Source organism: Ixodes scapularis, unplaced genomic scaffold, assembly GCF_016920785.2.
Source record: "Ixodes scapularis isolate PalLabHiFi unplaced genomic scaffold, ASM1692078v2 PGA_scaffold11__112_contigs__length_91849675, whole genome shotgun sequence".
NCBI classification, from domain to species: Eukaryota; Metazoa; Arthropoda; class Arachnida; order Ixodida; family Ixodidae; genus Ixodes; species Ixodes scapularis.
The window spans coordinates 81332198-81357675 of record NW_024609837.1 but is presented as its reverse complement, the minus strand read 5'-3'; the positions used below and the strand labels follow the sequence as shown (position 1 = coordinate 81357675).

At 47.5% G+C, this 25478-nt stretch overlaps 1 protein-coding gene across 1 annotated transcript; it reads left to right on the top strand.

The window, feature by feature from the left end:
- Nucleotides 1–386: 386 nt before the first annotated feature.
- Nucleotides 387–25478, top strand: LOC121835100. Its single transcript, XM_042289037.1, has 2 exons — nucleotides 387–1201; nucleotides 25400–25478. The coding sequence occupies exons 1-2, from the start codon at nucleotides 387–389 to the stop codon at nucleotides 25476–25478; spliced, it is 894 nt and encodes a 297-aa protein (XP_042144971.1).

The following is a 25478-nucleotide window of genomic DNA, read 5'->3' as shown; positions in this document are numbered from 1 at the left end:
TCAGGGATGAGAAAAGGCGAGCTGTTTTACTTACGTGTTTTGGACCCGCCACATATTCGTTGCTTCGAAATCTTCTGGCTCCTGTCAAACCGTCGGAGGCCAGCCTAGAAACCATTTTCGAAGTATTAGGCGAGCATTTCTCACCGAAGCCTTCGGAAGTCGTCTCAAGCTTTAAGTTCAATTCACGGATGCGTCATGACGGTGAAACAGCGGCGCATTTCTTTGCTTGTCTGAACAAGCTGGCGGATGATTGTGGATTCGGCGCGTTCCGAAATAGAATGCTGCGAGACCGCATCGTCGGAGGTATTAACGACGAGATGATACAAAGGCGACCCCTAGAGATTCCAGATTTGACCCTTGACCTCGCAAAAAAGACGGTCGTTGCAATGGAAGCAGCGAAGAAAGATTCGCAGATGCTATCGACGTCTATCCAGCCAAACCTCGCGTCAGCTAACACAGTGTCACGCGATGCAGCTGTGAACCCGAAGCGGAAGACCGGCACCATCTCGTGTTTTCGTTGCGGAGGCGAGCATTACGCCACACAGTGCCGTCATGCAAGTACCACTTGTCACAAGTGTCGGGGAAAGGGGCATCTGGCACGAGTGTGCAAGGGGAAGACAGCGGATGCGACCGCCGGCGGCCCGACGACGTCCACTAGAATACCGAGATCGGTCCACACCTTGAACGAAGCGGGCCAGTCGCAAGATGTCTCACTGCCAGAAGTCTACGAGATGTGGGAAATGACATCTTCTGCAGTCGACGGCCAACCTTTCCGAGTGGAAGTTACGGTGAACGGGACTCCATTGCTGATGGAACTTGACATGGGAGCTAGCGTGTCTGTTGTGTCTGAGGAGACATTTCGACGCGAATTTTCATCAAGGCAACTGGACCCGTCGCGCATCATGCTGAAAAGCTATTCAGGTGAACTTTCCCCAGTTCAGGGAAGCCTTTCTGCAACGGTGAGACTTGGAAACCGCGAATGTCAGGACATCCTGTATGCTGTCCCTGGCACCTGCCCATCTCTGCTAGGACGTGGCTGGATGAAAGGCTTTGGCATCAAGCTTTCCAACGCGAAGGATGTAAACTTCGTGACTTCTGTTGCGAACCTCGTTGCTGAATACTCCAGTATCTTTGATGAAGGTCTAGGAACTTTCAAGGGGGTGGCCGCAACGATAAATCTTCAGGACAACGCCAAACCAAGGTTTTTCAAGCCTCGTTCAGTTCCATTTGCAATGCTTGACAAAGTCAACGAGGAGTTGCAACGCATGGAACAGGACGTCCAGTGACGACTTCGGAATGGGCTGCTCCTATTGTACCGGTCCTGAAACAAAATGGGCAGATTCGCATCTGTGGAGACTTCAAAGTCACTCTGAATCCTGTGACTGTACCTGAAAAGTACCCCATTCCGCGAGTGGAGGACCTGTTTGCTAAGCTGAGCGGAGGCGAGAAGTTCAGCAAGTTGGACTTAAAAGATGCATACCTACAAGTTAAACTTGATGAGAAGTCGTCACAACTGGTCACCATCAACACTCCACGAGGTCTGTACCAGTACACTCGCCTGCCGTTCGGTGTGACCTCTGCCCCATCGATCTTTCAACAAGAGATGGAGAACCTATTGCAAGGACTTAAGCACGTCGTTGTATATTTCGACGACATTCTCGTGACAGGGCGAAACGATCAAGACCACCTGGAAAACCTGAGCCAAGTGCTGAGTCGGCTGCAGCAAGCTGGGCTGAAGCTGAAGCTGTGCAAGTGCGATTTCTTGGTTTCCCAGGTTAAATACTTGGGTCATGTCGTTAGCTCTGCGGGATTCCAACCAAACCCAGAAAAGACTGACGCAGTACTGAAAGCTCCAAGGCCTACCGATGTAAAAACGCTGCAGAGGTACCTGGGACTGGTCAATTTCTATCGTCGGTTCCTGTCTAACTTGTCCAGCGTTCTACATCCGTTAAACCATCTTCTGGGGGCAAAGACGCCTTGGACTTGGGGTGCGGACCAGGAACAGGCTTTTCGTCAGAGCAAGGAGTTACTGCTGTCTGCCGCGGTATTGGCGCATTATGACCCGAAGAAAGCAGTGGTGCTTATCTGCAATGCGTCGCCGTACGGAATTGGGGCTGTCCTTGCTCACCGAGAAGATTCAGGTGCTGAAAAACCAATTGCGTTTGCATCTACAGGTCTTCTGCCGGATGAACGCAACTACAGTCAGCTTGACAAGGAAGCCCTAGCTCTGATATTTGGTGTGACTAAGTTCCGGCAATACCTGTGGGACCGTGACTTTGAAGCGGTCACAGACCACAAGCCCTTGCTGGGGCTGCTTGCTGCGGACAAGCCTGTACCTGAGACCTGTTCGCCACGTGTGCTGTGTTGGGCACTGATGCTGTCGGCTTACAGCTACAAACTGAAGTACAGACCTGGTTCACACATAGCAAATGCGGATGCCTTGAGTAGGCTGCCGCTGCCAGTTCCTCCATGTTCCATCGAGCGGCCAGCCGAGGTATTTATGCTCGAGGGGGCCTATCCTCGCGTACTACTTGCGTCTGTCGTGGCCGACGCCACTTCAAAAGACTTGATTTTGGCGAAGCTTCGAGATCACTAGTGGTCTGGAGCTGATCTGCATGACCCAGATTTAAAACCGTACGCTCCTCGAACAACTCAGCTGTGCGTACAAGAGAACTGTATCCTGTTGGGGTCAAGAGTCGTCATCCCAGGATCCTTACAACCAGAGGTTCTACGACTCTTGCATAAAGGTAATCCAGGGATCGCCAAAATGAAGGCCGTGGCTAGGAGTCATGTATGGTGGACATCATTAGATGAAGACATTGCGGCTACAGTGCGGGGATGTCGTGTGTGTCAAGAAAACCAGCGACTCGCACGACCAGCACCAATGATGCCATGGCCATTCCCAGAAAAGCCATGGTCTCGTCTTCGTATCGACTTTGCTGGACCAATGAAGAACCGATATCTACTCATCGTGGTCGACGCCTACTCAAAATGGATTGAGATCGTTCCTGTGTCCACGCCGTCGGCAGAAGCCACGATCCCTTGCCTGCGGGTGATGTTTGCCTGTCACGGACTACCAGACCTCGTCGTATCCGATAACGGGCCGTCATTTGTAAGCGGTAGCTTTAAGAACTTCCTTCAACAAAATGGAATAAGGCAGATTCTAACACCGCCGTATCACCCAGCGTCAAATAGAGCCGCTGAGCGAGCGGTTCAAACCATAAAGTTGAAGCTGAAGAAGGCAGCTGATGGAAGTTTCCAGTGTCAGCTGGCCCGAATCCTGCTCAACTACAGAACTACACCTCATGAAACCACAGGGTGCACTCCGGCGGAGTTACTGATGGGCCGCAAGTTGAAGACTGCTTTGGCTCTACTTCACCCGGACCTGAGGTCAAGTGCATCGAAAAAACAACTCATCCAGAAGATGGCGCACGACAGGGCTGCTTGACTGATACAAACTGTCCAACCGGGTGATGCCGTTTATGCGAGAAATTTTCGACAAGGTCCACCATGGGTACCGGCGGCTGTGACCGTCACTCCCAGTGACCACATCACAGATGTCGCACTCCCAGATGGTCGGTGTTGGAGACGTCATGAAGGACATCTGCGTCCTGACCTATCCCAAGCTAGGGCATCATCGGGTCCGCGACCAGAGCCGGTGGATCAGGCCGCTCCTCCTAATGAGAATGTGCCTGTACCACTAGAGGATTCTGCCCAAGCGGTACCTCAAACCGTAACAGCTGAATGCCAGCATGACGATACTCAGCCTGTTCCTGGCATTCCGCTACCAAGGAGTCCTGGTACTCCACTACCGAGGAGAAGTAATCGAGCACGAAAGCCTCCGGTGCGCTTTTCACCGTGAAAATCGGTGGGACCTTGGCTCATTTTTGTTAGGGGGGGGGAGGAATGTGATAGACAGCCAGGTGGCGCCCCCTGCACACCTGGTATATAAAGAGCATGTCGCACGAGATTAAAACAGATGAACACTGGGCAAGCTTGCGTGCACTCGTCAATGCCCCGCTGTCCCGGGAACTCGCCGAACATTACACGAAGACGTACCTCCGTGATGCTGGGATCCACGACGAGGCATCGAAGACCCTTCACCTGCAGTTCTTTGGCGTCCACGAGTCGTCTCTTTGCTTCTGCCGTTCGGAGGGTAGCCATCCAAACATGATTCATTTGGTACGCACCAAGTGCTGCGATGTCGCCGAGTACGCCGCACCTGGCCATCTCTTGGCGAAAATCCTGGATACGGTAGGGGCGCCCTTTCAAATCGCAATGCAGAAGCACCGATGTTTAACTTGTAATTCCTGTAGGCATCTGTGGTAAGACAATTTTATAGTCATCGTTCGTCGATTCACCGGAGTGATTAGAACCGCGGCCAGCAAGGGCCGTTGCAGACGCTTCCACGGAGCTCATGTTTCGAACCCGACCATAGCAGCAGGGGCGAGGCGCCGGCGCCGGCGGAGGTAGATAAATATACTGCTACCGCTTTTATCTCCTGTGGTTTCTTCTTTATTTTAGCTCCTATTTACCCTCCCTGGCCGTAACTTTACCTGCCGCTCCTACAGTATAACGGGGCGGTCAATTGGACCCCAGTTGAAAGTCCCTGCAATCAGTTTCTGCGAGCGAAACTAGGCTTTTGTGCTTGAAGCGATGCGGATCACTCCACCATAAGGCAGGGACGCTAGGTACTTCCTTGTCCCCATGAAGTTGGTCACGTGACGTAAAAATCCCTCCTGGCCGCAGCCGCGACTGCAGCCGCAAGATGAGCAAACGGGCCCTGGAGATCGTGATCACACGACGCATAAAGGTCATTTTCGCTAAGGGAGCTCTTGTGTTAAACTCAGCTCGTCAAGCTCCCTTTACGGCTACAGGAGGTAGCCTCGGACCCACGAACTCAAGATAATATCACAAATATATAAAAATATCTTCTTTAATGCATTATAACAAATAGAATATATATAAATAGCAAATTATGAAATGATCGTGAAATAAAATATGATGAAATAATACTGTAACGAGGAACGCATACTCCAGCTACCGGCAGCAGCGGCGGCACGTGGAAAACAATGTCTGCTACGAACCCGAACACAATGGACCACTGCGAGCTTGTTTTCGAGGTTGTAGACGAGTCGTCCGACCCTCCCTCCCGCCCATGCACGACCTTCCATCCTCGTCGTCGTCCATCCCTTTCGATGGCGTGGCTGGCGTAACCGTGAGACTCCGACGTGGTTCGCTTCTGCCGGGCACTATTTAGCTACTTCAGTGAGAACTTTGCGGGAAAAAATTAAGCTCTAGAATTAAACTAGAACACGAAGAACGAAAGTACGGGATACAACACACAGCTGACTACCAACGATGTTTCAGTGTGAACTTCTTCCTTTCGCGTTTGCTCCTTCATTTTGAGTCCCAAGTAGAGCACGATAAAGGTCGCCCACGTCGCAATGAAAACTCGTAAACGCAGATGAATTTTAGGGCCAGTGTGGCCAGACGGGTCGGACGTTTTAAAGCAAGACTCATTTAGGTGCGCCCTTAGACGCAGAGAAAAAAATAAAATGCCGCAAAAGCAAGCAGAAATAATATTTAGGTTTTAAATGTGATATTTCACACACAATAATCAAAAACTGCGCGTCAAACCGATTTTGAGGAATAATTGTTTATCACGTGCTCCTCTCACGTTTTAGCAAGAATGCAATCGATATCAACTTAAAGAGCTACGTTTATTTATCGTGTGATCAAGAATGCCGTTTACCACAGGTACCTTCAGCTAAGGGACCTAAGCTCAAGGTACCTTTACGCTGCCGTGGGAATTGGGTATGTTCACCATCTCTGAACTTAACCAGAGGAGAGAGTATATTTTTGCGACGTGGAAGTACTTCCCACGAGCAGACAAATGAGCACGGTGCCTAGTTTAAAAATTGAAAAAAGGGAAAAAGTGTGGCAAGCTATGCTTTGACTGATCTTAGCTATGGTGCCTTCATGTGCGCTTTGTTTAAGGTAGAGACATCTCGCCATTTTTGTCCCACGCTTTTATTTTTATTTTTTGTTCAGAAGCGCGTGAAAGAGCGTGCTCCCGCACGCGTTTGTGGCGCTGACTGTGCTATGGCGACATTTTGTTTTCGTCGATTTCTTTGCATTTTACCCGAGAGCGCGTGGTTTCGGCATCGGGTACGACAAAGGGTGGCATCACCCTAAACAGAAGGACATTAAGGCACCCTAATCTTAGCCAGTCGATGAAGATGAAATGTACCATTAAACGCAGTTGGTAATCCAGCGGTTAAATGCGTCTCCCATGTTCTACTCTCATTTGTGTGGTTGGTCTGTTCAGCTGATTTCTCCTCAATATGTTTTACCAACGTGCCCAACTCTTTCCTGTGGCAAGGGAGGTTGTTTGAACCCGATAAATTGTGATAGTACATATCTACTACTTAAAAGATCGCCTTTTTATAAGTCATTCGCTTGGTAAGACTGGATGTGGGTCTTATGGTTGTATAAATATTTTTTACTCTTTATTTAGTATGCATTTTTTAGTAGGGCAATACGACAACAGACTGGCTGGATTGGTGAACTCGGACCGAGTATGGTTTTATGATCCACGTACTAAAATCACAGTAAGTAAATAATTACAAAAATATAATATCTGCGTTTCCCGGGAAACCAGTGTTGCCCCGTAAACACGATTCTGCCGCTTTGCGACGTGACGACCGTTTCCCCCGGCGAACCCAAGGTTGTCTCGGGCAGACGCGAGCGCTTGTTTACGAGGCGACGCTATCGAAGATGCCCTCAATCCATTCGACCGCCCCTAGTGCTGCTACGTCCACCCCCCCTCCGCCGCTCGAAGTGCTTTTGGGGAGGTAGTGATTCCGGGCCGCTCTCAGAGCATCGTAACTTCCGGAGCATCTTACAACAGGCGTCTGACGGGGATGTTAATCTCTGTTGTTGTTGCTTTCGGTTGTCTTTGATTCTTTCCTTTAGAATCTATTTATTGCGCGAGTGACGTAGGCTCTGGCTATTCGAATCCATCGTCAACTATGGTCCTTATATAACAGCAGCTTTACTGGGTTTCACTTCAAGTATGCCGGCAGCGGACGCGACGACAACGTGAAGCCAACCAAACGGCCCTAAAAGTGCGACGTCGCGCGGCCTTCATCGTTTCAGTGCGTTTGCTATCAATAACAAAATCAACCAAGCACACGCAAGAAAAAAAGAGCAAGCGAAGAATCACGGCACATTTAAAGCGCGGGATTGGTTTACTTGGAGAAGAGGACACCCACAAAGACAACGAGCGCCCCTGACGATGCACTTTTGACTCTGCATGATTGGCTACACGTTCGTTACGTCAGCGTTCGGCTGGGTGTCGTCTCCAATCAACAACTCAAAAACGCTCCGTGTCAGGCTCGGGCTCTACTCCTTAGTTAGGGCTATCTTAACATGAGGGCTTTCCATGGAGATAGAAGACGCTGTTGATAGGCTTTGATTACTATACAGAGCGTTTCAGCGAAGGCTTTAAAAATCCCTTAAAAATGAAAGACATTTTGCGATTCCCTGTAATGCAGAATTAGAGAGCAGCTCTTAAGGAGGAAGAGGGTATTTCCCTCCTCCTCATCCGTACCCTCCCCTCCTCCTCTCCCATTTACCGGGAAATTTTTGCTAAATTTTCCCCGCTAAATTGAGCGTAAAAGCATATCCAGCAAAATTTAGCGGGAAATTTTTTTCCTAAATTTAGCGGAAAATTTTCCACCAGATTTAGCTGGAAATATTTTGCACTAAATTGAACGGGGAATTTTTCCCGCTATATTTAGCGGGAAAATGTTTCTGCTAAATTTAACGGGGACTTTTTTCCGCTCAATTTTGCGGGGGAATTTTCCCGTACGTCTAACAAAAAAAAAAGTTCTTTGCTAAGTTTAGCCAGAAAAGTTTCCCGCTAAATTTAGCGGTAAATCGTTTCCGCTAAATTCAGCGGGGAGATTTTTTTGCTAAATTTAGCGGGGAGTTTTTAGAGCTAAATATACCGGGGAAAGTTTTCACCTAAATTAAGCGGGGAATGTTTTCCGCTAAATTCATCGGATATTTTTTTCCTCTGAATTTAGGGGGGGGGGATTTTTTTTTCCGCTACATGTAGCAGGATTTTTTGTGCTAAATTTAGCGGGGGAATTTTTTCGTTACATTTAGCGGGAAAATGTTTCCTCTAAGTTTAGCGAGGAAGTTTACGCCTAATGCAACGCGCAGTGACGTCACTCGTGACCCACGTGACGTCATTATGGAAGACGTCCCATAATGCAACGCGCGGTTATGCCGAAGGCGACAGCAACACCGCTCAAGCCGGGAACGGGCGCCTAAGAGCTGCGCCCTGAAAAGGGTGGTTGAGAAAAAAATAACTTTTTTTTTTTCTGGAGTACAAATTGCCAGCCATGGAAGATGTCAGGGACTGCAAAAAAATACAATGGTCAGCTGCGTAATCAACTCAAATTTACTGGTCATGTGTTTAATCAGTTAGAATAAATATATAGTTCCAATAGGAGACTGGCTAAACGTCTTCAAAAACCACTGAATCAACTAATTTGAAAAAGATATCAGGCAGGGGCAGCATTTTTAGGTGACCCGAAGAAACGCTAAATTTAGACGCGTTTCTAGGTTTCGGTTTTCTGCTTTGCACCAGGGGTCCTAGTCCCCAGTGGCCCAGACACGCCACACGGGTGCGCCTTAATTCACGCCATCCTATGAAGGAAACGGAGCGGTGGCTTCGCGCCTCTGACCCCGGAAAGCAGGACCGCAAGCGCAAATATGCGCTGCTATAAGTGTTGAAACATTGTGTTCAACGTTTCTCGTTTAATACAACATGTAAGTTAGTCTGTTATTTGCGAACCACGCACTTCGTGCGTCTCGCGTTCACCAGTTGGACTCTCACCTGTTTTTGTGTATTTCGTCTTCGTCACTCACTCAACTACTTTGTCGCTGGTTTACGAAATGAGTGTGCTTACTCACTCCTTCTACAAATACTAGGTATCTATGGGTAACCTCTCCCAGGTAAGAGCCCCGAAGTAAGCCAGTAAACAAGATTCCAAAAACAAATATCGCAACTTTCTGTGTCGTCTCACTGTAAGCTGGTGTTGTCCCCCATAATCGGTCCCAATCAAGATTACCAGCCTATACGTCTGTAGTTTCGTCATAAGTTACAATTCTCCAAAGCGTCTTAGTCGAGTGATCCGTGAAAAGTAAACGAAAAAAATACGTCCCGACTCCCACTATGGAATGACTTCGGTGGACCTTGGCGGTGCTGGCGTTGAGGAATTGGGGTCCGCGAGCTTTATTTTTTTTACACCGAACATAGAACGCTACAAGACGTAAACAATTACCATGCACCTCAATTACGGCAAACGGTCATTTATTTTTCCAGCAACGGAAGAAACAGAGGCCAGCGTAATCCTTCACAGTGTTCAAAGCTCATCCGTTTAACGTTTAGGGATAAAACCTCGCGCGTAAGTCAATACACAAGTAACTGAAAATACTTCCTTTTTTTGTCGACTCAATGCACGGTAGAGCGCGTTCTCACCGTGTATACATTCTATACAGAGATCAGTAGCCATCTGTCTTTCACTCCCTCACAGGTTCCATGTCTTAACCGTCTGAGATCAATGATCCGCAAGAACTGAATGGCCGAATCTGTCCAATTGTGGGTAGTTTTGTTTTCATTCAATTGAGAACCAACTAATTAATAAACAAGGACTTCAATTATAAGGACAAGTTGACAGATACGTTCCCAGCAAATCAAGAAACGAAAAGCAAGCGTTATCTTTCCCAGAGCCCAGAACTTCTCGGGTCAACTCTCAAGGATAAGATCTCGGATGTTAGCCAATAAACATTGAACCGAAGTACCGTGCCCTTCCGCACGCCAGGGCACGCAGTCCACATACATATACTCTCTACCCAGAGAGCAGAAAGCCTGGCGTCCTCCGTCTTCCGCCGAGGAGCTTTTCCTCCCCCGAGGACCCGGAAGCTGCGTAGTACTGGACACGAAGGGTCACACCTCGTTACCTTTCGGCGCTCATTAATTCGCTCGCGGACTCCAATTCCTCAACGCCAGCACCGCCGAGGTCCACCGAAGTCATTCCTTAGTGGGAGTCGGGAAGCGGAGGGGGAAGGGGAAGACATAAATAAGCAGGCCATTAGCACAGCAGATCTGTCTTGGCGACGACCGGCCAGTCGACCCGGGAACCCAGCGAGGCTGGAGTAAGCTGTTGCTAATTGGTTCCAATTAGGGAGACCTCAGTTCTTCGCCAATCTGCTGGACCTCCAGGAAAGGGAAAGTGGGAGCTCCAAAGCGCGGCTGGTGGTTACTGTTGCTTGGCGCCTCGGACTAGAAGGTTCTGAAAGGCTTAAGGAGCATTGCGTTTTTTTTTGTTTTTTTTTGTTGTTTAAAAGTTTGAAGATGCGCAAAGTGACGTTCTGGACAAAAAAAAAAGAAAAACAGGAAAAGAGCAGGGGAGTATCCAGTGCGCGGGGCTTGGTTTGTGTTGCTTGGTGCCTTAAAAAGAAGTGGAGTCTGGAAGGATTCAGGAACATCGAGGGTTCTTTTTGGTTTTGTTTGGAGGTTTGAAATCACGTCAGGTGTCATTCTGCTCCTCTACGAATTAGCAAGAATTAAAGGGAAGTAGAATCCAGTGAGTACAACTAGTGCTCACTGTAGCTGCATGCCTCGCAGCAGAGGGTTCTGGAAGGCTTAAAATTATTTTGCTGTTTGTTTAGTACCTTGACGACACGTCAAGTAACATTCTAAACCTCCAGAAAAAGGGGAAAGGAATCCCAAGAGGTCGGCTACTGGTCACTGTAGCTTGGTGTCTTGAAAAGTAGAGTACTGTGGAAGACTTATGGAACATCGGGTTTTGGTTTGGTTGTGTTTTGCAAGTTTGAAGCTACGTCAGGTGACAAGCGGCCCCTTCAGGAAAGGGAGAGAGGATAGGGGATTGTAGGGAATGTGGTCCGTGGTCACTTTTGCTTGGTGCCTTGAATAGTAGAGTACTGTGAATGACTTTAGGAACATCGGGTTTTGTTATGGCTGTTGTTTGAATCTTAAGGCCACGTGAAGTAATATTGTACTTCTACATGAAAAAGAAGGAAGGGGTAGGGGAGTTTAACATGTGTGGCTCGTGGTCATTGTTGCTTGGAGCTTTGAAGAGTAGCGAAATTTGAAAGAGTTAAGGAACATGATATTTTGGTTTTTTTGTTCTTTTGAGTTTTTAAGACACGTGATGGGGCTCTTTTGACATCCAGAAGATAAGACGGAAATGTGAATTTAGTGATTCTTCTCATGGTAACTGTTGCTAGATTTGTCAAGAGCAGAGGACCGTGAAAGACTTCAGAAACATCGATATTTGTTTGTTTTTTGTTATTTAGAGTTTTACTTTTTGCACCTCCAGGAAAAGGGAGGAAGGTAAGGGGCATTTAACGAGTGCGGATGGTGATCATTGTTGCTGGAAGTTTGAGAGTAGACTACTCTGCAATATTTCAAAATATCTGGTTTTGTTTTGTTTGTTGTTGTATGTTTGAAGTGACGTGAAATTCCACTGGGACCAACGCACCTGAATTTCTAAACAGCAAGTCGCTTGGAAGTAATCTGTGGACTTTCTTTTGGTCCAACTCTTGATGAATGTTTTAAAGAGTAGATGACTGGGGACGACTTCAGAAGCATCTTGTACTACTCATTCCTTGCTGTTCAGATATTTGAAAACACGTGACGTAGCATGGGGAGCAGCACGCATGCGTTCGCTGAACTAGGAAGTATTTGGAAGTAATCTCTAGCATACATTTTGAGAGATGCGTTGTAGGAATTTAACCACAGCTATTAAAGATACACATTCAGTGATAAACATGTCGGCTAGGAGGTTTATGACTTGAGGTGAGTCGCGAGTTAGGGTTGAATATGCCGAGTCCGTCTATTTTACTCCAGGTGACGTTACCGCTAACTCAATTCAATTCAATTCATTTTATTTACTCGCATAACACAAAATGGGCGATGGAGGCAGGAAAAAAAGCTGCAGAATTGCAGCTTGACGAAGCCCCTGCCCCCTACAGGCAGATCGGTCAGCGGGATACAATTACATCATTTGAAACAAACAAACAAAAAAAGAACATTTATGCACCACACCGAAAAATATGTTATTAGGAGGATAATATTTCACGCAATATATTCTTGTTTACATTTTCAATCCATACATCTTTTTGTTTGAAAAAATTCAATACTGTTGGAAGTGTGTGCTGAATCACCTGAAGACCATAAATAGGTCTTGGGCGTGGTGCTCTCAAGGTTCCGGCGCTGCGCATATCGTATGCAATATTTTTGCGAGTCAATTTGCATATTTGCCGTAATGGATGATTAGAAAATTTAGTGATGCCATGTACATAGCTGCTAGCTTATATTTATGATATTCTTTGATTTTCATTACTTTATGTTTAGAAAAAAGAGTTTCAGTATGTGCGCAATAAGACTCATTAGTTACGATGTGAATTGCTTTTTTCTACAAAAAATACCATTTATTAACGTTAGTACTTGCCGTAGTTACCCAAACTAGATGACAGTATGTTATACGAGGATTAAATAATGCATTGCAAATTGAAAGCTTTACGCGAGATGGAAATATGTAGCGATTCGTATATAGAAGACCTATGATGCTTGAAAGTTTGAGAGTAAGATTTTGAACATGCGAGTCCCATAACACATGTTCGTGCACGCCTAATGTTTTAACAGTAGTTACAAACTTAACCTCCGAGGAATTCATCATTAAGTTTGTGGTGGCCTTACACACTGTACCTTTCGGTTTGAAGATAATTGCATTTGTTTTACTTTCATTATTTTTAGAGAATTGGAGACAGTCCACCAACTAAGTTCCTCAAGGCATATATTTGCATCGGTAATTAAGTTATCGCTGTCTTTTCCTGAAAAATATATACTGGTATCATCTGCATAAATGACAAATGAGGCCTCTCTTGTGATAGTAACTATATCATTTATAAGTAGGTTAAACAGCAATGGCCCCAAGACACTACCTTGAGGTACTGCTGTCCGAACTGCTTTCAGCATTGAGGAATATCCGGTTATTTCAACAATTTGATGCCGGAAACTCAAATAACTTTCTATAAGAGCCAGGGAATTCCCTCGAATTGCATAAAAATATAGTTTTTCTAACAGAACTTTATGACTCAGCCAGTCAAAGGCTTTAAAAAAATCAATAAATATTCCTAAAGTGAGACACTTGTTTTCAAAATTGTGTAAGATAATTTCATTTTGCTGTAAAAGAGCCAGTTCAGTAGAGCGACCTTTCCGAAAACCATACTGAGAATCTGTAAGTAGCATAGTTTGGCACAAAAATTATTAAGCCTAGCATTAATAACTTTCTCTAAACCCTTGAAAAAAACAGGCAATATTGAGATCGGTCTTTAGTTGGACATATTATTTTTTTCTCCGGACTTGTGTAAGACAGACACCTCAGCTATCTGCATACCTTTAGGAAAAACCCAAGTCAAGAGCGACAAATTAAAGATTTGTGCAAGACAAGGCGAGATAATGTCAAACACGTATTTAATTGGCTGCACCTGCATTCCATTACAATCGGTACATTTACTGTTTTTGAGGTTCAGAAATGCCGAGCTTACCTCGCTCTCGTCGGTAGGAAAAAAAAAACAGTTTTGTGAAATTCCTTGAGCTGAATACTTGCTCCGCTTGTTTGCGCAGGGGAGAACAAATTTGTGAAATAATCATTAAATTAAGTTGCTAGTTCAACTCCACTCAACTTATTACCTTCTATTATAAGTTCCCTTATGACGTCATCGTGATCCTTCCGGTCTAATAGAATATTAACTTTTTTCCAAATTACGTCATTTCTATTTTCATTGTGAAACATTCTATAATAATATAAACATTTTGCTTTCCTCAGCATGCTGGTTATCTCGTTTCGACACTTCTTAAACTTTTGAAAGACACCTATGTCTCTAGTGTTCAAGAAACGTGCATAGACCTTGTTTATTTTAGTTATCATTCTTAACATTAGTTTGGTAACCCATGGTTTCTTAGACTTTTTCAATATAGTTACTTTTTTAGGCTTAAAACATTCTTTATATATATAGCATCAAATTGATCTATGAAGTAATCGTACGCTTCATCAGCAGAGTTCCTTGAGAGCACTACATTCCAGTTTTTAGACGCCACGCAGTGCCTGAACATTTCTAGCGTTTGAACGTTAACAACTTGAGTATAATATGTGATATCATAACTAGGGGCTTTCTTTAAATTATATAAATCAGCAGGAAAATAAATTGGAACATGGTCACTGATATCAGAACACACTACACCAGCAGAGAGCCGAGGGCAAGTTATGTTATACCAGGGGTGGCCAAACCGCGGCTCGCGAGCCGCATGCGGCTCTTTGCTGGTCCAAGTGCGGCTCGCTGATCCCTCATAAGGAACACTTCTCCCTCCCCCCTCTGTTTTTCGTGTTTCCCCAGGAAAGGAGGTGAGGGTTTCAAAATAAAGTACAGTTTAGAGGTTTGGCAGCCTTGTGGCCCCATACGTACAGTCGAACCGCTTTTCCTTCGTATGTTTCCACGGACCCGTTCCATTTATTGTTTGACAGAGTTTGCCGAACCCTAGGGGGAAAAGCATCAAGGACAGAAACTGTCAAACCTTGCCTGTGCTTTGGCTTGGGGTCGAGGAAATGTTCTGTCTTGCGGCCTTTTTCACTAGCCAGCGATACTTGTCCTCTGCTCTGAACAAACGTTTGCCCCCACCCCCTCCCCCCGCGGCTCTTAGAAATTTCGTGGTTTTGTTTGCCTGGCCACCACTGAACTATACCTTTATATATTCCGTCCGCCCTTAAGTTGGCAGTGCGCCAGAAGCTACGTGCTCAGTGAGGCAATCATGTCTGTCTCACCCAGCAATCACGCTTCTGCCCATACCCACGCACAGAGAGTGGTGTGAGATGACGAAATGCAGGCGGTTGACAGGTATGGCTAGCGCGTAGCTCACGCCACACTACCTGCTTATAGTCGACTCACACCACAGGCCGAATCCCGATTTTCGTCCGCGGACCGTGTACTACAAGACTGTCACGTCACGGATTCCTGCGATCCGCGCCTCGTCCGCGGACGCGCGGACTGATAAAGTCGAGCGCCTTTTCACTCGCGAATTTTAATGGGAGATTGACTTGAAACGCGTTTAGTCTGGCAAGGGTACAATGTTTTTTTTTCGGGCGAATAAAACAAAAATGGCGCATCATTGTGTTTTGTGCGTTCGTTGATTCATGATATCGCGCGAAGTTTGGTTCCACGTGTGAAAGAAACTGCAGAAACTTTGCCTGGCTGACGCGACGCAGGTTCCGGTACTCCTCCGGGTCCGTGTCAAGAAGCTTCCATCAAAACTCGTCTATACTTCGTTTCAGCTTCCGTCCGAGCGCAGCCAAAGGCTGAGGGACGGTTTGCAACTTCAAGAAGAGCATTCCTACGCACCACGAAGTAGTCCGCCAAGCTATTTTTTATTCAATAAGTGTTTTGTGCGTAAACATTGCACAATATTCCAGATGTGTAGTGCTGAGAATGATTTGCAACTAAAAGGGTTAAATATATTCAGTTTATGTTTTATTAATATATGTAAATGCATGTGGTTTGGTGAAAACATGTACATCCGCTGGCAACACGGCTGCAGCGCTCGTTTTTTCTGTGTGATTTTGTTCAAATAATGGCTGAATCATATGCTTCGCTGCTTTCCTCACGGAGTGCTTCAAACCGTGTTTTTTTGAAAAGGCGAGTTTGGGCGACAGGCGCGCGAGGTCGTGATGAATGTATGCGTTCAAATTCGGCAGGAAACTCCGGCAGCGTCGTACCGCGAATGCGTTGTAAACAAGAAAAGCGTCCGGGCCACTACAATTCACTGATACGCGGCGAAATAAGGGTACCCCTTTACATGTTGATCACATTGAACGCCGAGTTGGTGGAAAGGACCGCGCCTCGAGCCCTGGTATATATGCAGACAATACAAGGAAACATCAACGGCCGGGTCATCGGTAACCTTGCATTGTGTACTTACATCTTGAGACTATGCCGAAACACCGAACAGGTGGAAGGCTCGGACACAGACGCCAGCGGCCAGCTTACTGTACTGACATCCCTTGTGACTAAATTTCAGAATGTGAAAGGACACTTTTTAGACCTGTAGCAGACGATACCGTTGATACACCCGTGGCAGACGAAATACTCGGCGAGCGCGGGCGGCGCGGACGACACGCGGCGCAGCGGAGGGATACAAAAGTGCAGGCGAGATCGCATGACCTATTGCCGGCGTGTGATTGGCTCCGGCCATACATAGCTTTGACTGCGCTCGGACGGAAGCTGAAACGAAGTATGGTGCACCGCGATAACCTCTGCACGTATAATCAGCCTTTCACCGTGCAAGACGTCTTCTGTGACTCTGGCGTAAGTGTTGTGCACGAGCGTGGAGTGCGTGAAGGCATCTACAAACGCCCTTCCGCTAACCCAGCACTTGTTCACTTCTATACTAAAGCCTTCTTTAGCAGGATGCATGCATCTGTCACTGACATGCCCTGGGTTACTAAAGCCAGTGGCGCTTCGTGCGAAGCTTATGACGTTGTTCTGTTTTGTTCTGTGCTTAACAGTGCCATATGCTTATTTGTCGCAGTAGCAGACGACGATTTCTCTATTGGACAACAGTGCCACGGTGCGATGTTGGAGTTTCCGGACACTGTGAGTTGGCAAACAGGTTCGGTCCGTCCTCACTGATGTCTGCTCGTCGTCTCCCTTGTGTGGATGCTCTTCGGAGACGGACGAACCGCGGAAATGTCGTCACGGGATTAATCTGTCCGCTGATCAGTCCGTCGTGGGAATTGGCCATTAGTTGTGGACTGAAGGTTGGGTGGTAATCTTCAAACGTGAAAACAGCGCAAAATCTTTCACGTTTGAAGATGAACCAACTCGCCCAACTTACTGCCTTGTTGGGTGGAGTTAGGTTAGTTTGTTAGGTTAGTTTCCCTGCTAGATTTAGTGGGACAATTGGCGTCACGTGACATAAGCACCAATTCAATTTCCCGCTAAATTTAGCGGGGCGTTTTCACCGATGCCGACGGGGACGCCGACACCGCTTAACGCGGAAACGGGCGCCTAAGAGCTGCGATGTAAAATTTATTATTTGATTAACTCGATTATAATGCAATTAAATGGAAAGGTGCAAGCGAGCTGGACAAGAATGACGAAAATAATCCCTGGAGAAGGGGAACAAGGGGGACAAAGGACGAACATAAATCTCCAAACACAGCTAGGTGACTGGTGAGCGACCGAAAAAATTCGCCTGGTCCGGGTATCGAACCCGGGACCTCTCCATTACAAGTGGAGCGCTCTACCAACTGAGCTAACCAGGGGTTAGACGTTAGTAGAGCAAACGGGTTTTATCAGCTGCCACCAGTCGTACACCAACAAGGGTGAAGCTTGCAATTTAATGTTATGATTATAATGCAATTAAATGCAAAGGTGCAAGCGAGCTGGACAAGAATGACTCCGAAAAACACCCTCCGATTTTCACAAAAAATAAACTCCGCAAACACGGAGCCCTAACTATAGTCCACGCAGAACCCTCAGGGTTCCGTCCTTCTTCTTTACAAGGACGACTGTCCCCAGTCCTCCATGTAAAGAAAAAGAACGGAACCCTGAGGCTCTGCATCAATTATCGTCCACTGAACACTGTGACTAAGAAGGACGCTTATCCTCTCCCCCACATCGACGATACGCTAGACCGACTGCACCACTCCCGATATTTTTCGTCAATGAACCTGGAGACTGGCTACCGGCAGATGAAAGTCGACGAACGCGAACGCGGTAAAACTGCCTTCTTCAATGCCGTCATACTGTACGAGCTCAAAGTGACGCCGTTCGGACTTGGTACAGCACCAGCAACCTTCCAGCGTGTCATGGACACCGTAATGGCGGGTCTGAAATGGCAGCGCTGTCTCGTCTACCTGGGCGATGTCGTGGTATTTTGACGAGATTTCGACGAACACCTAAGACGACTTCGAGCAGCGCTTCAAGCTATCAAGACCGCCGGCCTGTCACTCAAGCCAACAAAGTGTCGGTTTGCTTATGGGGAACTAAAGTTCCTTGGCCACGTCGTGAACAACAAAGGTGTTATCCATGACCCCGAGAAGACCCGCGTCGTAGCTGCATTTCCAGCGCCGTCTGAAGAGAAGGCTGTGAGAAGATTCCTCGGACTCTGGGCCTACTACAGGCGCTTTGCAAGAGATTTCGCCAAGATATCCGCACTGCTGACGCAACTCACGATGAACGCCGTAAAGTTCGAGTGGACAGAAGAACACCAGCGGTCATTCGATGAGCTCAAACGAAGACTCCAGACGCCGCCGATTCTTGTCCATTTCGACCAGTTTGCTGAACCAGAGATCCACACCGACCCCAGTAACACCGGATTGGGCGCGGTAGTAGTCCAAATGCAGGGCGGGGCAGAGCGAGTCTTCGCATACGCAAATCGGACGTTGTGTGACGTGGAGAGGAACTACTCAGCGACTGAAAAAGAGTGCCTCGTTGTCGTCAGGGCCCGTTTGCTGGAAGCGGGTTAACTTCAACCGCGGTTAAAAGTTTAACCGCCCTTCCCTACTAGGTACCTGCAAGTACCTAGCCAAGTTTGACGAGGGCTGGATGAGCGATAGCTCCGTGTTGTATTATGGGGTGGTAGCTGGTGTCACCTACTGGCTGTATCGAAAATACGTGGCTTCCGCGGAAAGGTTCCCGAAATGGGGGGACCCAAAAAATGCGCGCTGCTTAGTTTTCGCGACGCAGCGCGGCATACATTTGAGCTTAAGAAACTATTTTTATTGCTCGTAGTACAAATAATCGGCAAGGTAAAACTAAATTAACTCTTGTTTGGAAATTTTCTAAATAATTGGCTGTATGAAGTGAAGAAAAGCCTCGTTGAATTTTCCTTCCGGGTTCCAAAGAGGACGACGAAGTTCAGTCCTAGAAACAATAAGGAAGAAGTGAGCACTGAAAGGCGGGCGGTACACCGGCAGCATGATTGGTTAGCATATAAGAACCGTATATAACACCGCCATAAATTGAAAAACCTGTAACTCGGCTCCACTGTAAATTGACCTATTAGTAAATTACCCGAACATCGAGAAGAACGGTGGAAGAGTAATTCTACGATCCGCGCGCGCTGGCGTTCCACTTATAAAAGATTTGAAGTAAATAATCATAATAAATGTTTGACGAGCGCGCGTGCACAGCAAAATTTGTTTTAGAATTTTTGCTTCGGAACAGTTATTACTGCAGACGCCAGCAGGTGCAGCCAGAGCCGGTGCAGCGCGTGTAACTACACTCGTAGCATGCGCCTCGGTGCTTTTTAAGTTTAGCAAAGGGACTATGGGAACGATCTCTGCTTTTATGTGCTATCAATACCCGACCGATTGAGTCAAGGCAATCCACTTTCCAAAGGCGTTGCCATGCCGACAACTATCGCGTTCATTTAGGCTTAGGAATGGCCAAAATCAAAATTCTATCTAAAAAATGCGGCGAGGTCATTGCTCATGTTTTGCGTTTTAAGTAAGGTAAGGCAACGCGAAAACCTTCTGCACCATTCATTGCTGACTAACGCGCCCGCTACTGCAGCTACTACGATGTATTAGTTCCAAAGCGAGCGGCGCTCACTCACCGGAGCACCGCCATGTTTCCCCGCCGTCCCCCTCGTAGGGAAATCCGGTTAACCGCGGTTAGTTAGCCAGCTTCGAGCAAACGGGCCCTGGGCAATAAAAAAGTCCTGCCCATATTTGTATGGAAGTCCTTTTCGCGTGGTCACAGACTACCACTCGCTCTGCTGGCTGGCGAATCGAAGGACCCCTTCGGACGCCTCGCCCGGTGGAGCCTACGACTGCAGGAGTTCGACATGACTGCGGTGAACAAGTATGGCCGGAAGCACAATGACGCCGACTGACTTTCAAGAAGAGAAGTCGAGGCCGGTTCTACCTGCACCAGAGACGACGACAATGAGGGTTTTCTCGGCAGTCTGGATGTCAGCGACATAGCAGCACTCCAACGAGACGACCCTGAGCTGCGAGGACTCATCGAGCACCTAGAGGCACAAGGAAGCGCCGTTCCTAGCGTTTTCGTACGAACACTGCCCACCTTCTTCATCCGACAAGGTGTGCTCTACAATGAAAACTTCAGCGACAACGACAGAGCGTGGCTTTTGGTGATCCCTTCCAGTCTTCGAGAAGAAATATTTCAAGCCAGCCGCGATGACCCGACAGTAGGACACCTTGGCTACAGTAGGACTCTTGCCAGGATACGCGAAAAGTACTACTGGCCGAAGCTTGTGAATACAGTCCACCACTACACCCGATCTTGCCACGAGCGTCAACGACAGAAGAAGCCACCGACGAGACCAGCAGGACTTCTTCAGCCTATTGCGCCGCCATCTGCCCTATTTCAGCTGCCCTATTTCAGCAAATCGGTATGAATTTACTAGGACTAGTTTCGCTATCGACGCAAGGAAACCGACGGATAATCGTCCCAACCGATTATATCACATGGTACGCCGAGACGAAAGCCCTTCCATCAGGTACGGCTGTAGAAGTCGCCAAATTGTTTCGTCGAGTCCATTTTCCTCCGGCACGTCGCCCCCAAATCCTCATTACAGACCGTAAATCACCGTTCATGGCTCAGCTGACGCAAGGACTTTTTTGTCTCAGTAGCACCATCCACGGCCAAACCACTGCGTACCATCCGCAGACAAATGGACTAACGGAAATGCTAAACAAAACTACCGCCGACATGATCTCCATGTATGTCAACGTTGAGCACAAGACGTGGGACGGGATGTTACCCTACGTGATGTTTGACTACAACACTGTGGTGCAAGAGACCACAGGAGTTACACCGTTTCAGCTGTTGTATGGCCGCAAAATGACGACCATGCTGGACGCGATGCTGTCCCACGAACCAGGTGACGATGGGAGCCAAGAAGCCCAGTTTGTTTCTCAACGAGGTGAAGAAGTTCGCCAGCTCGCCCGACTCGGGATTTAAGATGAACAGCTTGACAACGCTACCCGGTACAACCCTCATCGGATCGACGTTCCCTTCAAGCTCGGATACCGTGCGTAGGTCTGGTCCCCGATACGACGACCGGGTCTAAGTGAGAAACTCCTGAAGCGCTACTTCGGACCCTACTAAGTGCTTCGTGGACTCAGGGATCTAAATTACGAGGTGATGCCCCACGCAACACGAACTTCTTCGCGCCGCCCTTCACGAGTGGATGTCGTCCATGTCGTGCGCCTCAGGGCGTACTACGATCGATAGGACCGTAAGTAAATGCTCAACAAAATGCAGGCCAAGAACGGTACAAGAAGTGGTCGTATGATATTAGTCGAACGAGCTTCAAGCCCACAAGATCGCATTTCTGAAAGCATAAATAATTTTACTTCATGTAAATATGTTTAGACAAGAAGCTGTAGCGCTACACTCTGCTAGGGTTAATATGAAACACCGATGAAAGGCTGATTCACACTGCACGTTTTCCTTGCGTTTTCTTACGTTAAGGGGTATCCACACGAAGGAGAAATCCGCTCCTTTCCTCCGCGGAGCGCGCATCACGTGAGATATACGTCATCCCTTTTTGACGCCTCGTGTCGTCGTTCTCCCGTTCTCCTCCGTGGCGGAGGCGCGGAGACTTCGTGCTGGCAGCACGAAAGCTCCGTAGGTGCACGCGGCGGAGCTGGGGACAAAGTTTCCCGGGTTGTTGACGTCACGACATCCGTCCGCGGATTTCTCCTTCGTGTGGATACCCCTTTACGTGCAAACCACCGAAACATTCGTGTCTCGAATGTCGCGTGCCAAGTTTTTTTTATTGAACTGGTAGCCACACTTTATATGAAGCACAGATGTCCCGCTGACTCGTACGCAAGATTTCGTAACGTAACGTAATGTAGGAAAACGGGGCAGTGTGAATGGGCCTTATTACTTGTCGCAGCTTGAGTTTGTACCCACGGTGTTTGTGTCCGGAAGTCTTCGGGTCGTTGAACGCAAACCAACAGCTTCCGATGTCAACAAAAGCTCACCAATGAACTGTTGTCGTTTCCTGAAGCGGCGCCAACCCAGGTCCGCGTACGGGTGGTTTAGATCGACGATCAAGCTCTCCAGTGCTAGATGTAAGAAAACAATTTTTTTTTGTTACTCGACATATCACTAGAGTCTTGATAGCGTCGTTGTGCGTTTGGTCAGCCGTAACGCCGAACACATCCTGCGAACGAGCACGGTTCCTGGCGTTCGTGTATCCGCCAAAAAGCAATAATAGCACGAAACTGTGTTCGCACTCTGTTCTTGGCGCTTCTCGGCAGCAATTTTTGATGAAAATAATCCCTGGAGAAGGGGAACAAGAGGGACAAAGGTCAAACACAATTCTCCAAACACAGCTAGGTGACTGGTGCGCGACGTAAAAAATCCGCCTGGTCCGGGTATCGAAACCGGGACCTCTCCATTACAGGTGGAGGTTTGGAGATTTGTGTTTGTCTTTTGTCCCTCTTGTTCCCCTTCTCCAGGGATTATTTTCATCATTCTTCTCCAGCTCGCTCGCACCTTTGCACTTAATTGCATTATAAACAATTCTTTCCTTTTTCTTGAACATATTTAGACTCCGTAAACCCAAACCGTACACTTCACAGAGCAACACAGCTGGGGTGCTATTCTGGTAGAAAACAAGAAAGTGACGTAACGAGAACGTTGGGGCGGAGCCTCGAACTAGAATGATTCTTGTTTGAGGCTTTGCCCCAACGTTCGGGCTCGAGCACGCTCTCAGCTGGAATCAGACGATCCCTCTACTATGTCACGATGACGTGTGCACGCAGTTGGGGCGCTGAAATCCCCGCATTTTCCACCTGTTCTTTTTGTTATCTTCTTTCTTTCCTCCTGAAGTTAGAACAAGGGAATAACAAGGAAAAGGCTAACTTCTGGAAAATGGAAGGCAAAGGAGAAAAATAATATTATTCTTTTCTAAAATATGAAAAATTATTTTTAAAATTATGACGTAAACTAAATTGAGCTAAGATATCTGAACTTGTTTTTTCGAAGACTTTCTCTACGGTCTTTCAAAACGAACATGGCGAAAACCGCGGTAACGACCTTGTGGTGTTTGCGCCTCGTTTGCATCGTTGCTTTCCCTGTTTAAGCACGATACGGATGGTATTACAAGAACCAAATATAATGTGAAGGTACGCTGCGATACCGATAATCCTTTGTGAAGCCGCCATGAACGTAAGCTGCAAATGAAATGTCCTGTTTGGATGTCCGAAGGGAAAATTTTTGCAAGCGCTACCACTTGCAAGTGGTTTATTGCACAGGTACCACTATGAATTGGTACCACTCGCAAGTGGAACCACTTCTTAGTAGTACCACTTGCCAGTGGTACCACTTGCTAGTGGTACCACTTGCGAGTGGTACCATTGTCATATAGATGCACAAAAACAAAGCCAGATGGTAGTCTTTCTTACTTTTATTTTGCAGTTGAGAGTGCTTGCAGAGCAGAAGTACTTGGGCTGACGAAGCTTAAAAATCCTCAAAACCCATGTGCCTCAGAGCTTTTCGGGAGTCCTAAATCTGTTGTGATAGGACTGTCGACATGTTAGTGATGAGTTGCTGAACAGGCACCTTGTTCTGATGTCTCCAATGTTGCACTGCTTCTGCAAATACAACAGCCAATTACTAATCTAATAACAGCTCATGGGGATACAGTCATATGATTGAGCAGATTGAACTCATTTACCTATGGCGAGGCCAACTTTGAAGGGACTCAGTTCCTTCCTGACCACCACATTTTGTTTTTGTTTGTCCTTCGGTGCCACCTTTTCCCCATTAGTCATTCAGGCAAGTCCCACGCGACCGCAAATCGCTGGCGATAGGCCTTTGGCTACCATAATTGGTTTGGTCTGCTTCATTCTTTTTATCTGCTTGATAGAAGCCGATGGTGGCGCCCCGGTTGGTCGCAACGACCGAAACTGTCAAGTCCCGTAGGGTAGTCTAAAGGGCCGCCCACACTAGCGAGAAAACGCGCGTGGCCCGCCGATCGCGGCAAGTAACAAAATGTCGCCGAAGCACAGTCAGCGCCACGAGCGCGTGCAGAGACACGCCCTTTATCTTCCCGCTTAACCGATTTATCGGCGCGCCGGGCGCGTTTTCTCGCTAGTGTGGGTGGCCCTTAACAATCCGACAATGGTTCTTCGGGCTCTTGATAACGCTGGCGGTACCGATCACGCTCCATGTTCATGTTGCACGACTTTTCATAGTGCGCCCTGATGGTGTAGACAGCCTCCAATTGGTAGACGTCTCTCGTCAGAGCTCTAGAAGAGGCTGCCGCTGACGTCGTTGCTGTCGACGGCACAGCAACACCGCGGGATGAAGGCAATGCATCAAAGACCGGTTGACCCTCCACTCCCAGGCATTGGCGCAGCAGGTATCGACGACTCTCCGAGGGCACTGCGTGAGCACCACATGCCCCCATCAAACATTCGAAGAGCAAAATTCATCGCTCCCAGGAAGTTTCCGACTTCCCTGGTTCACTCAAAACGTCTTGAAGACGTTTTATGTACAATCCGCCGACCATCCCGTCGTCAAAAGAATGTGGAGTCCTCGATAGACCCGGCGGGTCGGGAAAGAACGTCCAGTCACCTGTGCTGCTCTCATGAGACTCTTTATTCAAAAATGATGATCATGAAGAAGAAGAAGTAAGTGGATGAACACACAGCAAAGAAGACAAAGTTATCCGAATATATGAAAATTTAACAATGAAGACACAACACCCCCCACGGGTACACGCAGTACACGTGGCAAATGACGGCTTAAGAATAATAATAATTGGGGTTGTGGGGATATTTATACAGCGTGTAGTTGGTCTGCCATTAAAGTTGCGACGAGTCACACGCTGTAGATGAGCAATTTAGCCAGTGCAGTACAACCGCTAACCTGGGGTCTTTATCGTGCACCACGCAGTAGTGATACACGACCGCACGCCGGTACGATGCTCATCCAGATCGAAACGGGCAGGGGTGGGGCTCGAACCCAGGATCCCTGGGTTCTGCAGCGCGAGCTTTCGCTCCACGCGCGTCGAGCTGGGTGTGCGCTTCAGCCCACTCGGCCACCGATCCCCCCTGACGGCTTAAGAAACGCTGGGCGTGGCTCGTTATCTTCTTGGTTCGTGATTGGTTTTCCGGTGGTCGTGTCGGATAATGGTGCATTCTCATTGGCTGTGAAGGGATGACGAGACGCTCATGATTCGCAATGCCCTGCATGCGTTTCTTGAGCTCAAGCTCAAGAAACGTTTTGTTGAAAATTTTTCAATTTAAAGAAAAGATTTCCAGGAAGTGCATTACTGTTTGTGGGAAAAGATTTTCAAAATTTATAATGGCTTAGTGAACCTCGTATGA

Coding starts and splice junctions, on each gene's coding strand:
- LOC121835100 (XM_042289037.1), top strand. CDS start 387: ATGGAAGCAGCGAAGAAAGATTCGCAGATGCTATCGACGTCTATCCAG. Junction 1,202..25,399: donor CAGGACAACGCCAAACCAAG/GTTTTTCAAGCC, acceptor TTCAATTTAAAG/AAAAGATTTCCAGGAAGTGC.